This window comes from Entelurus aequoreus, linkage group LG03 (assembly GCF_033978785.1).
Source record: "Entelurus aequoreus isolate RoL-2023_Sb linkage group LG03, RoL_Eaeq_v1.1, whole genome shotgun sequence".
Lineage (NCBI taxonomy): Eukaryota > Metazoa > Chordata > Actinopteri > Syngnathiformes > Syngnathidae > Entelurus > Entelurus aequoreus.
This window is the reverse complement of record NC_084733.1, coordinates 10,478,231-10,491,976: the sequence shown is the minus strand read 5'-3', so window position 1 is coordinate 10,491,976 and position 13,746 is coordinate 10,478,231. Positions and strand designations below refer to the sequence as shown.

The 13,746-nt window shown below is 38.5% G+C and overlaps 2 protein-coding genes across 5 annotated transcripts in view; one reads left to right on the top strand and one right to left on the bottom strand.

Moving 5' to 3' along the window:
- LOC133646114 (gastrula zinc finger protein XlCGF28.1-like) overlaps positions 1–13,746 on the bottom strand; it is a 201,653-nt gene that overhangs the window by 146,861 nt on the left and 41,046 nt on the right. The gene's annotated exons all lie outside the window — the stretch shown is intronic.
- The window catches only part of LOC133646115 (gastrula zinc finger protein XlCGF57.1-like), a 37,538-nt gene that overhangs the window by 2,813 nt on the left and 20,979 nt on the right, over positions 1–13,746 (top strand). The window contains exon 3 of one of the 3 annotated variants that reach the window (XM_062041149.1): positions 7,158–9,004. The exons of 1 other annotated variant lie outside the window; for it this stretch is intronic. In XM_062041149.1, coding sequence (XP_061897133.1) covers positions 7,158–8,701 — 1,544 coding nt within the window. In that variant the 3' untranslated portion in view covers positions 8,702–9,004. Of the gene's footprint in view, positions 1–7,145; positions 9,005–13,746 lie in introns of those variants that run through there. One more of the 3 variants, XM_062041148.1, reaches the window with a different exon arrangement.

Sequence of the window (13,746 nt, the reverse complement as noted above, 5' to 3'; positions counted from 1 at the left end):
GCAGAACAAAACTAAAACGGAACTGGCTACAAAGTAAAGAAAAACAGAATGCTGGACGACAGCAAAGACTTACTGTGGAGCAAAGACGGCGTCTACAATGTACAGCCGAACATGACATGACAATCAACAATGTCCCCACAAAGAAGGATAAAAACCACTGAAATATTCTTGATTGCTAAAACAAAGTAGATGCGGGAAATATCGCTCAAAGGAAGACATGAAACTGCTACAGGAAAATGCCAAAAAAAGAGAAAAAGCCACCAAAATAGGAGCGATTTCTGCTGGTGGTGCGCCTCCGCATTTTTTAAATGCAAAAAATGTGCCTTGGCTCAAAAAAGTTTGAAAAACACTGCCTTGCATCACGTGGTCAAATGAAGGCAAACATTCAATATGGCATGTCAAGATCAAAGATCAGGATTCAAGATGATTTATTATTGTCCATTCTTTAAGGCACACAAGAACTGAAATTTCATTTTCGGCACAGTCCCACTAAGAGCAGACATACGTTACAGGGGGACAAGACGGGACCGCCAACGGATCAACCACTTACAGCGCTCCTTAAAAAAGGTGGGGAAAAAGGGGATATTTGGAATGGGGGGAAGAGTATAAAAAATATCAATCTAAGGCTGGACCCTCGGGAGGGGTCCAGACTGAGTCCAAGGAAAGAACCTCACATAGCATAGCACACATAAACTTGATACATATTATCACAACAACTCGCAACAGAGAGGGGGGGTTTGGGGCCCTTGGGTGAGATGTTTTTGTGGACTGGGGCCGATCTCAAAGTTCGACACCAGGTGTTATTGGGAAAAAAAGGAAGGTCAAAAGCGTCCATCGTTGAGGAGTCCTCGAGGGAGTTTTTCAGAACAGCCTGTTCCTGCGTCAAGGCCATTCGTGGGAGTCAAATCGTAGATTAGGATGTTGTTTTCTTCGAGCAGTCAAAACAATGACATTCCTGCTCTGTCAAATGTGAGTGTATTTTAAAGGTTTAGTGGTGAATATACAAGCCAGACATCATGGAAAAAATAACATCCATGTTTATTTGGATGTAGTTACTTTTCCATCAACACTTTTCTTTAGGAAACCTCCACATGGAATGGATTTGTGTTTTGCTGTAGCGTGTGTTCGATATCAAGATACAGTATGTCGTTGCTTTGAATGAGGCAGCCTACGAGAGATTTATGAGTAAGAACAGCACATTTATGCAACATTTTCACTCTGATTTCAATTGTTCTTTTTAGAAAATGTCTTGGTTTGCCCTTCATGTGCTTGGACACAGACGTGACTAGGGATGATGTTTGATAAGAAATTATCGAGTTCGAGTCTATTATCGAATCCTCTTATCGAACCGATTCCTTATCGATTCTCTTATCGAGTCCAGATAGGTTGTTGTATATGGAAAAAAACACACAATATTTGGTTTAACAAAAGCTCACTTTTATTATATAAGAAAACAATTTAATCTAATAAATAAATACATATTGACTGTTACCCTCCTAAAAAAATAAAATAAAATAAATAAACATTGACTGTTGTTACCCAAAGTATATTAAGTGGGATTTTTCAGAAAAACAAATATATACAGTAACACAAAAACAACCTGTCTCTGTGAGCACTATAGGTGTATAAATAATAATATAGTGTTAAATAAAATCAGTCCCTTGGGCACAAAACTGGAAATAATACAGCTCTCCAAAAAGTGCAATTCTGCTGCTATTTGACATAACTGTTTGTTATGATGCTTTGACATTTTTGCTCTTTATCTCTTTATTGAAAGAAAATTCTATGAAGAGACAAGTTGTTTGCAAATGTGGTTACAATGCTAAAAAATGAAAAGTTAAAGCTAAAAAAAGAAATACACTTTATTGAGTTAACATTATTTCTTTATAGGGGGAAAGATGTTATGAGCTAGGGAATATAACAACTACACTACCCAGCATGCAACGAGAGTGACGAGCATGCGCGGTAGCCCCGAAAAGTGTTGTTGCATGTCGTCACCCGTGAAAGTAAACGTCAAGAACTCAGCCAACACGCCTCGTCTGCATTATTTATAATTAGACGGACAACACATATACAGTGTGAAAAACAAAAGTTAAAAAAGGGAGATGTGTTGTATATATATGTATGTGCTGCGGTTGCTTTAAGAACGTTGCGCCAGCTGCCGTAAAGGAGGTGCGTTGCTAGCCTGGTTGCTATGTTTCCGGTGGGTCGTAAAAGTGTTCCTCATGAGTTTGTACCCTGCTCAAATCTCTCAGTAAAGTTATTCATTGGATTATACCTTTTGTTTTTAACTTTATTACACCTTGGAGCGCTTTTTCCCGTCCATCGTTTTCCTGCTTTCGCTATGTGCGCCTAATGACTGAGCTACGTGACTGATTTATTGTGATGTCCCACGGAGCATTTCTGGTCGGAACGGGATTCGTTCCGAGGGATTCGAATAAAGAACCAACTCTTTTCTTTACTATAGTGGTCTCGATAACGGGTACCGGTTCTCAAAAAGGGATTCGAGTCCGAGGACTCGGTTATTTTCTTATCGAACAACCGGGAAAACCGGTTTCGAGTATCATCCCTAGACGTGACATCACTTGCAACCCAACAAAATATGAAAATATATTTTCTCTTAGGTAGTAACCCACAATGCGTCTACTTGGCCACATTTGGACAAATGTGTATGCGCCTGGATAAAACATTAATTTGAGTTGTTTACCATGTAAGCCTAAATCAAAACTGTTCTCCAGTTGAATATTTCGCACGAGAAATGCTACCAAAAATGTACGCCGAAGTGAGGAAGATCATAGCCGCACAATTAAGTCAAGTCACTTACTTTACGCTGACCAGAACCGTACGTGTGTGACAGTCCATTACATCGTCCACTAGGAATTAAAAAGTGCCTGCCTGCAAATTAATTTTTAATCTGAGTTTGATACATTTTGTATTATTTGCACAGCTATGTTATTTATTTTACTTAGAAAGAATATTTTTCAATTTTATTTATGTTATGGAATTCTGTGCTACTTAAACCGTTCCTTTTCTGTGCTGTTAATACGCATCTTGACTAACTGGGTTAATAAAAGTGCCACTGACTGTTTACAGTACAGTTGTCATTCACTTCAATTTCAGTAAATCTCCCTCAAAAATGAATATCTTTATATGTATACTTTCACTGGAAAATATATCGAGTATTGAGTTTAAAGGCCTACTGAAAGCCACTACTACCGACCACGCAGTCTGATAGTTTATATATCAATGATGAAATCTTAACATTGCAACACATGCCAATACGGCCGGGTTAGATTAGTAAAGTGCAATTTTGAATTTCCCGCGAAATATCCTGCTGAAAACGTCTCGGTATGATGACGTTTGCGCGTGACGTCACGGATTGTAGCGGACATATTGGGACACCATTGTGGCCAGCTATTAAGTCGTCTGTTTTCATCGCAAAATTCCACAGTATTCTGGACATCTGTGTTGGTGAATCTTTTGCAATTTGTTCAATGAACAATGGAGACAGCAAAGAAGAAAGCTGTAGGTGGGAAGCGGTGTATTGTGGCCAGCTACAGCAACACAATTTGAGGACTTTGAGTTGGATACGCGCTACCGTGAGTACGCAGCTTTGGCTTCCAAACATTTGATCGCTTGCCCGTACGTGCGTGCCGCTATGTGCATGTCACGTACGTAACTTTGGGGAAATATATGTGCTGTATGAACTTTACGGAGGTGAACGGTACTTTGGGCTGTGGGATTGAGTGTGTTGTGCGGGTGTTTGATTTGTATTGGCGGGTTATATGGACGGGAAGGGGGAGGTGTTTGTTATGCGGATTAATTTGTGGCATATTAAATTTAAGCCTGGTTGTGTTGTGGCTAATAGAGTATATATATGTCTTGTGTTTATTTACTGTTTTAGTCATTCCCAGCTGAACATCAGGTCCCACCCGCCTCTCACAGCATCTTCCCTATCTGAATTGCTTCCACTGCCCTCTAGTCCTTCACTCTCACTTTCCTCATCCACGAATCTTTCATCATTGCTCAAATTAATGGGGAAATCGTCGCTTTCTCGGTCTGAATCGCTCTCGCTGCTCGTGGCCATGATTGTAAACAATGTGAAGATGTGAGGAGCTCCACAACCTGTGACGTCACGCTACTTCCGGTGCAGGCAAGGCTTTTTTATGAGCGACCAAAACTTTATCGTCGATGTTCTCTACTAAATTCTTTCAGCAAAAATATGGCAATATCGCAAAATGATCAAGTATGACACATAGAATTGATCTGCTATCTCCGTTTAAATTTTAAAAAATTCATTTCAGTAGGCCTTTAAAGGCCTACTGAAATGAAATAATAAAAAAAAGCCTTGCCTGTACCGGAAGTAGCGTGACGTCACAGGTTGAAGGGCTCCTCACATCTGCACATTGTTTACACCAGCAGCGAGAGCGATTCGGACCGAGAAAGCGACGATTACCCCATTAATTTGAGCGAGGATGAAAGATTCATGGATGAGGAACGTTAGATTGAAGGACTACAGTGCAGTGCAGGACGTATCTTTTTTAGCTCTGACCGTAACTTAAGTACAAGCTGGCTCATTGGATTCCACACTTTCTCCTTTTTCTATTGTGGATCACGGATTTGTATTTTAAACCACCTCGGATACTATATCCTCTTGAAAATGAGAGTCGAGAACGCGAAATGGACATTCACAGTGACTTTTATCTCGGCGACAATACATCGGCGAAGCACTTTAGCTACGGAGCTAATGTGATAGCATCGTGCTTAAATGCAGATAGAAACAAAATAAATAAGCCCCTGACTGGAAGGATAGATAGAAAATCAACAATACTATTAAACCATGGACATGTAACTACACGGTTAATGCTTTCCAGCCTGGCGAAGCTTAACAATGCTGTTGCTAACGACGCCATTGAAGCTAACTTAGCTACGGGACCTCGACAGAGCTATGCTAAAAACATTAGCTCTCCACCTACGCCAGCCCTCATCTGCCCGTCAACACCCGTGCTACCTGCGTTCCAGCAATCGACGGCGCGACAAAGGACTTCACCCGATCATCGATGCGGTCTGCGGCTCGCGTCGGATAGCGCGTCTGCTATCCAACTCAAAGTCCTCGTGGTTGTGTTGCTGCAGCCAGCCGCTAATACACTGATCCCACCTACAGCTTTCTTCTTTGCAGTCTTCATTGTTCATTAAACAAATTGCAAAAGATTCACCAACACAGATGTCCAGAATACTGTGGAATTTTGCGATGAAAACAGAGCTGTTTGTATTGGATACAATGGTGTACCAATACTTCCGCTTCAACCATTGACGTCACGCGCATACGTCATCATACATAGACGTTTTCAGCCGGAAGTTTCCCGGGAAATTTAAAATGGCACTTTATAAGTTAACCCGGCCGTATTGGCATGTGTTGCAATGTTAAGATTTCATCATTGATATATAAACTATCAGACTGCGTAGTAGTGGCTTTCAGTAGGCCTTTAATGGCAGCAACACATTGCAAAAAAGTTGGCACAGGGGCATTTTTACCACTGTGTTACATGGCCTTTCCTTTTAACAACACTCAACGTTTGGGAACTGAGGAGACACATTTTTGAAGCTTTTCAGGTGGAATTATTTCCCATTCTTGCTTGATGTACAGCTTAAGTTGTTCAACAGTCCGGGGTCTTTGTTGTCGTACTTTAGGCTTCATAATGCGCCACACATTTTCAATGGGAGACAGGTCTGGACTACAGGCAGGCCAGTCTAGTACCCGCACTCTTTTACTATGAAGCCACGCTGTTGTAACACGTGGCTTGGCATTGTCTTGCTGAAATAAGCAGGGGCGTCCATGATAACGTTGCTTGGATGGCAACATATGTTACTCCAAAACCTGTATGTACCTTTCAGCATTAATGGCGCCTTCACAGATGTGTAAGTTACCCATGCCTTGGGCACTAATACACCTCCATACCATCACACATGCTGGCTTTTGAAGTTTGCGCCTATAACCATCGGGATGGTTATTTTCCTCTTTGTTCCGGAGGACACGACGTCCACAGTTTCCAAAAACAATTTTGAAATGTGGACTCGTCAGACCACAGAACACTTTTCCACTTTGCATTAGTCCAGCTTAGATGAGCTCGAGCCCAGCGAAGCCGGCGGCGTTTCTGGGTGTTGTTGATAAATGGCTTTCGCTTTGCATAGTACAGTTTTAACTTGCACTTACAAATATAGCGACAAACTGTAGTTACTGACAGTGGTTTTTCTGAAGTGTTCCTGAGCCCGTGTGGTGATATCCATTACACCCTGATGTTGCTTTTTGATGCAGTACCGCCTGGTCCGTCATATCATCGCTTACATGCAGTGATTTCTCCAGATTCTCTGAACCCTTTGATGATATTACGGACCGTAGATGGTGAAATCTCTAAATTCCTTGCAATTGCTTTTGAGAAATGTTGTTCTTAAACTGTTGGACAAGTTGCTCACGCATTTGTTGACAAAGTGGTGACCCTCGCCCCATCCTTGTTTGTGAATGACTGAGCATTTCATGGAACTTTTCAACTTTCTCAGTCTTTTTTGCCACTTGTGCCAGCTTTTTTGAAACATGTTGCAGGCATCAAATTCCAAATGAGCTAATATTTGCGAAAAACTAAGTTTTCCAGTTTGAACATTAAATATAATGTCTTTGCAGTCTATTCAATTGAATATAAGTGGAAAAGGATTTGCAAATCATTGTATTCTCTTTTTATTTACCATTTACACAACGTGACCACTTCACTGGTTTTGTACATGCAAGAGGACCCTAGATCTGTTGACTCAATTGTCAGGTGTGTATTTACCATTTGGAATGCATAAGAAAAGCCCAACATATGTGTTCTTTTCTTACGTAATTATTTCCAGTATGACTGATCTGATAAGGTCAGAGTGCAGAAGCGTTACTCTCGTGATGTCATCCGACCCCGAATCTACGGAAATTGCCAAAACATTTGAAGCGGAATATTTAAAATTGCTGACTGAATTTGTGTCATTTGCTGACGTTTAGACAGTATTTCCACATACTTTGCGGAATGTCAATACAATTGGATATGATTAAGTGGATACAATGAAACACAAATAAGCATATAAAGTCAACTTGTTTGTCTTTTTGTGCCCTGCAGATGTCTGTGAAGAACATCTGCCTGAGCAGCAGGAGTGGACCTCCAGGATGAAGCAGGAGGAGCCACAGCCCCCCCACATCAAAGAGGAAGAGGTGGCGCCTCAAGACCCGCACATTAAAGAAGAAGGGGAGGAACATAGCATCAGTCAAGAGGAAAAGTATATTGAAGAACTGGAGAAAGTTGATGTCCCCAAGATGCCATTGACTGGTGTCACTGTGAAGAGTGAAGACGAGTTCAAAGGTGATGATGAAGAGTCCAAAGGTGATATTAAGACATGTGACACTGACCACACACACTTTCAATGCTCTCACTGTGACAAAACTTTTAACCGCCAACATAAAATGAAAAGACACATGAAAATACACAGTGGGGAAATAGATTTTCCCTGTTCAATCTGTAGTAAAGGTTTTACACAAAGAGATTTGAAAATACACATGAGAACACACACTGGAGAAAAACACATTTCCTGTTCAATCTGTGGTAAAAGTTTTAAAAATAACGCTTATCTGAAAACACACATGAAAATACACAGTGGGGAAAAGGATTTTTCCTGTTCAATCTGTAGTAAAAGTTTTGCAGCAAAAGGTAATTTGAAAAGACACATGAGCACACACAGTGAGGAAAAAGATTTCCCCTGTTCAATCTGTGGTAAAGGTTTTACAGCAAAATGTGATTTGATAAGACACATGAGAACACACACCGGAGAAAAACCGTTTTCCTGTTCAAACTGCAAAAAAAGCTTTTCGGTACGGTCAACGCTCGTAAAACACATGAGAATACACACTGGAGAAAAACCATTCGCTTGCTCAGTTTGCGATAAAAGATTTTCTGACAAGACAAAATTGGAAAGACACACGGAAATACACACTGCTGAAGATCCTTTCGCCTGTTTAAAATGCAGCAGAAGCTTTTCTGAACAAGCCGACCTTGCACTGCACATGAGAATACACAACGGGGAAAAACCATTGAAGTGCTCTTACTGTGACAAAACGTTTCAATACGGTTGGCATCTGAAAAGGCACACAAGAGTACACACAAAACGCTTTTTCTGTTCAATTTGCCTTGACGGTTTTCCAGAAAAGCAACATTTTCAAAGACACATGAGAAAACACACTGGAGAAAAACCTTTTTCTTGTTCCGTTTGCGGCAAAAGATTCTGTGAGAAGCAAACTTTGAAAATACACACAAGAATACACACTGGTGAAAAACCTTATACCTGTTCAAAGTGTAACAAAAGTTTCACTATTCAATCAAACTTTCTGGTACACATGAAAATACACACTGGAGATAAACCATTCATGTGCTCAATTTGCAATAAAAGATACAGCCGAAAGGGAGACTTGGCATTACACACAAGAACGCATACTGGTGAAAAACCCTTTATCTGTTCAGTGTGTGGTAGAGGTTTTGCACAATGTCCCCATCTGACAAGACACATGAGAATACACTCTGGAAAAAAAACATATTTCTGTTCAAGGTGCAACAAAGGGTTTACTGAACAACAACCGCTTGTAAGACACTTGAGAACACACACAGGAGAGAAAGAACCTGGGTAAGAAACAGTGTGCTGGTGAGAACAGCAAATGAAGCTGCAGGATTTGAAATAAACTGTCATAACGCTGACGTTCTAACAACATCACCATTTGTAACATATGTGACACAATCATGTCAATATGCTTCCACCATTTATAGATCACATTTTCTTTGTTTTGTATTTTGTGTCCATTCAAGTACATGTATTATTATTAACTCTTCCTACTCCTTTTGTGGACATATTGTAATGTGAAATTGTGAATATGTGACGTATACACTGTAGCTACACTACATGCATGTTCAAAATAAACTAATACCGATATCAAACAGCAGCAGTATTCAGAGGATTCATTTCAAATCTAGAAATGTTTTTGATTGATTGAAGCTTTCATTGGCAGATCGTGAGAGAAGAGATGGATGAAATGGGAAAAAAAAGAGTAAAGATGTGAAAATAATAGATGCTGAAAGACTTGAGACTTTAAGAGGAGGGAAAAGTGACAGTTTATTTGACTGGTGTTAGTGAATGTGATGTATGAATGACAAAGTGAGGGAATCCATCCCTCAAACACTACGGTTCCTTTTAGATCTGAAAGAAGTGGACACACAATACAACCATGTCAATGGAAACAAAGATGTGCGAAGTGTGGAGGAGAACATTGTCAGAATAATTGTATTGTAAACGTTGTGTGGCCATGAGTTCCCGGCGAGCAGACAAAAGCTGTCTTTGATCTTACCAAGCAGAAGGCTTGTAAAACTCCACTGTGTAGGATGGGAAGCAACATGAAGGTGTTCTGTTTCTTTGATGTATTGTAATCCACTGAAAGATTTTGTCTTGACCAGAGAACTACAAAGCGGAGAGGAAGCAGGACCAGACTCCATTCCAGGCGACCTTTTCTTTGAACTGTTCTGTAACCAAAGGCAATGGCTGTTTACGACCCCCCTCCCTTAGAAACAGCTGTTGCCATGTAATCAGGGAAAGTCCAAATAAAAGAGGAGGCGTACAATCTTTCATCAGAGTATGTTGGAACACTGTACAAGGGTCCAGGTGATTGCGTTCTCTTCAATTGAGCCAAATGTAATTCTGTCTCTGTTTAATTCCTTGCTTCTTCTCTTGTTTAATAGATGTCATCAGTGTTTGAACCTGACAAACATACTTATGGTAAATGTGCTAAAGATGGTAAGCTAACGTGTTTTAAGTGGGGTGGGGAGCATAGTGCTGCACAGGTGTGACGTGCAGTCCAAAAACATGCTAAACAAGTGCAAAGTTACAAGACAGAAATGCACTAAACAACATTGGCGCTGATGAAAGAAATATTGTTGGGACAAGAAATAAAGAATGATGATGTAGGCGGTGGTGGAAGCTGCTGAGCAATATTTAGGAATGAAATAATGTAAAGCAGAATAAATACATACTATTGTGACTCTTAACCAAGAGGCATCACTGTTATATTTCAAATCATAATGCGAAAGGACAAGAAGTCCAAATATGAATTAGTGAAAATAAAGTTAGACCTTATTTCATTTGTATTCAACAAACTTGGTTTCATATTCATCTTGATCTTGTGATATATGAATTGTATGAAAGGAAATTAATTATTTAACCTTTTGTACCATATTGGTATGTGTCATAAGTCATGTGTGAGAAGCAGCACTCAGGAGCAGATATTAAAAGCCAAAGATTGTTCAGTCGTCTTCAGCTGACATTTTTAAACCAGAGGACTTTGACCAGACTGGAAAGTCAACTCATTTGAAGAAAGAAATCAAACCATATTTCAGGGGTCACCAACCTTTTTGAAACCAAGAGCTACGTCTTGGGTACTGATAAATGCGAAGGGCTACCAGTTTGATACACACTTAAATAAATTGCCAGAAATAGCCAATTTGTTCAATTTACCTTTAACTCTATGTTATTATTAATAATGAATGATATTTATCTTTGTGGAAACACTGATCATCTTAATGATTTCTCACAATAAATATATATAGAAACAGATAAATATCAATATGCAACACTTTATTTTTATATTTTATCTAAGTGCACATTTTTCAAATTGAACATTTTCAAATGATAACTTCTAAGACAGTCTTGTGAAATCACAATATCCCATTTTAACTAGCTAGCCACTAACATTTTTTAACAAATCATGAATTACTTTGCACCATGTTTGTACAAATAATAACTCATGTAAAATACAAAAGTAAACTCTCAAATTTTTAAATCATGTCACACTTTGAACTGGACACCAAATCTGTTATCTGTTTCTTTGTCAGTTAGTGGGAAGCCTGGCATTGCATTTTGTTAACTAGTGTGTTGTACTCTGGTGTGTAACTTGACACTGCAACTCTGAGTGAGTCTTGCAGATGTGCATCAGTGAGGTGTGTTCTGTGTTTGTTCTTGATGAAGTTCATGTCAGAAAAGGCCGATTCACAAAGATAAGATTTTTCCTCATTGTTTGCGGAACCTTCTTAATCTTTTGGACATATTTTCACAGCAATCTGGTCTTGAGCTTAGTTATGATAAATGTAAAATGTTAAGGATCGGAAATCTAAAGGGAACATCCTTTCGAATGGAATGCAAAGTGCCTGTTTTGTGGACTGATGGACCAGTTAACATACTTGGTGTTGTTGTCCCAGAGAATCTGGAAGATCTAGGCTCAGTAAATTATGATAATCGACTAAGAAAGCTGGATAAAATTATGGAAAGGGAAATCCTTAACCTTGTATGGTAAAATATCTATTGTCAACTCGTTAATTATTCCTCAATTTATTTATTTGGTTTTGTCATTACCAGCTCCATCACAAAACTTTTTTAAGATTTATGAGCGGAGGGTCTTCGATTTTGTCTGGAACGGCAAACCAGAAAAGATTAAATGAAAGGTCTTGTATAATGGATATGAATATGGGGGCCTGAAACTTCTCAACCTTGAAGCTATGTGTCTGTCTTTAAAAGCATCAATTGTTCCAAAGATGTATTTAAACACTGAGTGGTACAAAAATGTCCTGTTGGACAAAAAACATGTACTGTATCAAAAGAAATGGTATCTTTTTTACAAGTGATCCCCTCCCATTTTCCTTATGTAGAGAGTCTGCTGGGAAACATGGCGGGGTTCATAAAGGAAACAATCCACTCATGGTGGTGTTTTCAATTTTATGTGCCATAAAAAAGAGACGATATTTTGCAGCAGATAATATGGATTAACTCTAATATTGTATTAGATGGAAAGCCTTTCTTTTGGAAAAATGTGTTTGAAAGAGGAATCATTTTTGTCAATGATATTATCAATGAGAATGGTAAAATTATGAAGTATGATGAATTTAGAGCTATGTATGGTGATGCTTGCTCAAGCTTTTCATTTAATCAACTAACTGGAGTAATTGGGAAAAGATGGAAACAAATAATTAATTATGGAACTACTAAATTATTAGTTTGTAAACCTCTAATAAGAAATTCTAGTTGGCAAAAATGAACTAAAATAAATAGAAAAATATATAATTTTTATTTAATAAAGAAATCTTTGAAGGCTGCCCCATACAACACATATGGAAAAAGGGAGGACTTTTTTGAATGCCCGTTGCCATGGGATGCCATATTCAAACTAATCTATAAAACCACTATCGATGTGCAAAATCGTTATTTTCAAATTAAAATTATTTATAACTTCTTACCCACAGGGAAAATGTTAAAATTATGGAATATGACAGAGTCAGATGATTGCCGATTTTGTTGTCAGGAGTGTGAATCCACCCTGCATTTGTTTTGGTATTGTCATATTGTGTCTTCGTTTTGGGTGGAAGTTGAAAAAATGTGTTTAAGGATTGGTTTGTTTATGAAGCTTAATGTGGTTTCTGTTATTTTAGCAGAGTTCATTGACAATCATGATTTAGTCAATTTAATTATAGAACTCGGTAAAAGGTTTATTTTTAAGGCCAAAAACAGATATTCACTTAGTATTACTTTCTTTAAAACATTTATTCAGTATTTTTTAATTTTAGAAAGTTACATGGTTGAAAACGATAATGATGCAAAAAAACATTAAAAAAAGATGAGAAGTCCTCAAAGGCTTATTTTGAAAGTATAATTATGTTTATAGATTATATGCTATCTGCTGTTGTGTTCCCCAATTTGAGTGACCTGGACATAATCTGGACTGTACATAAATGCTTATTTTGAAAATGTAATTTTGTTTATAAATTATATGCAATCTGTTGTGTTCCCTCATTTTTTTCTGTGTACATGAATGAAGGTGTGTGTTGCTGAGTCCGACTTGGACATTATCTGGACTGGGCCTGGTTTAAAAAACCCTTTAAACAAACCTAATTTCATTGACAACCTGGTCTGTTGAAGATAAGGTCCTTTTTAAAAAATAAAATAAAATAAGATAAATAAATAAAAAACATTTTCTTGGATAAAAAAGAAAGTAAAAAAATATAAAAATAATTACATAAAAAATAGTAATTAATGAAAATGTTAGTGGACCAGCAGCCTATACAATCATGTGTGCTTCAGGGACTGTGTCCCTTGCAGATGTGTTGTCTATGTTGTGGGAACCAGAATATTGGTAGCAGAAAGAAATAACCCCTTTTGTGTGAGTGGGTGTGGATGAGTGTGCATGGGGGAGGTTGTTTGGGTTGATGCACTGATTGAAAGTGTATCTTGTGTTTTTTCTATGTAGATTTAATTTAAAAAAAAATATATATATATATATATATATTTTTTTTTAAAATTTTTTTATTTTTTATTTTTATTTTTTAGAACAGGCCCGCGGGCGACTCATCTGGTCCTTACGGGCGACCTGGTGCCCGCGGGCACCGCGTTGGTGACCCCTGGACTAGACTCTCACACTATTAACTAGATCCACTATGGACTGGACTCTCACACTATTATGTTAGATCCACTATGGACTGGACTCTCACTATTATGTCAGATCCACTATGGACTGGACTCCCACACTATTATGTTAGATCCACTATAGACTGGACTCTCACTATTATGTTAGATCCACTATGGACTGGACTCTCAATATTATGTTAGATCCACTATGGACTGGACTCCCACACTATTATGTTA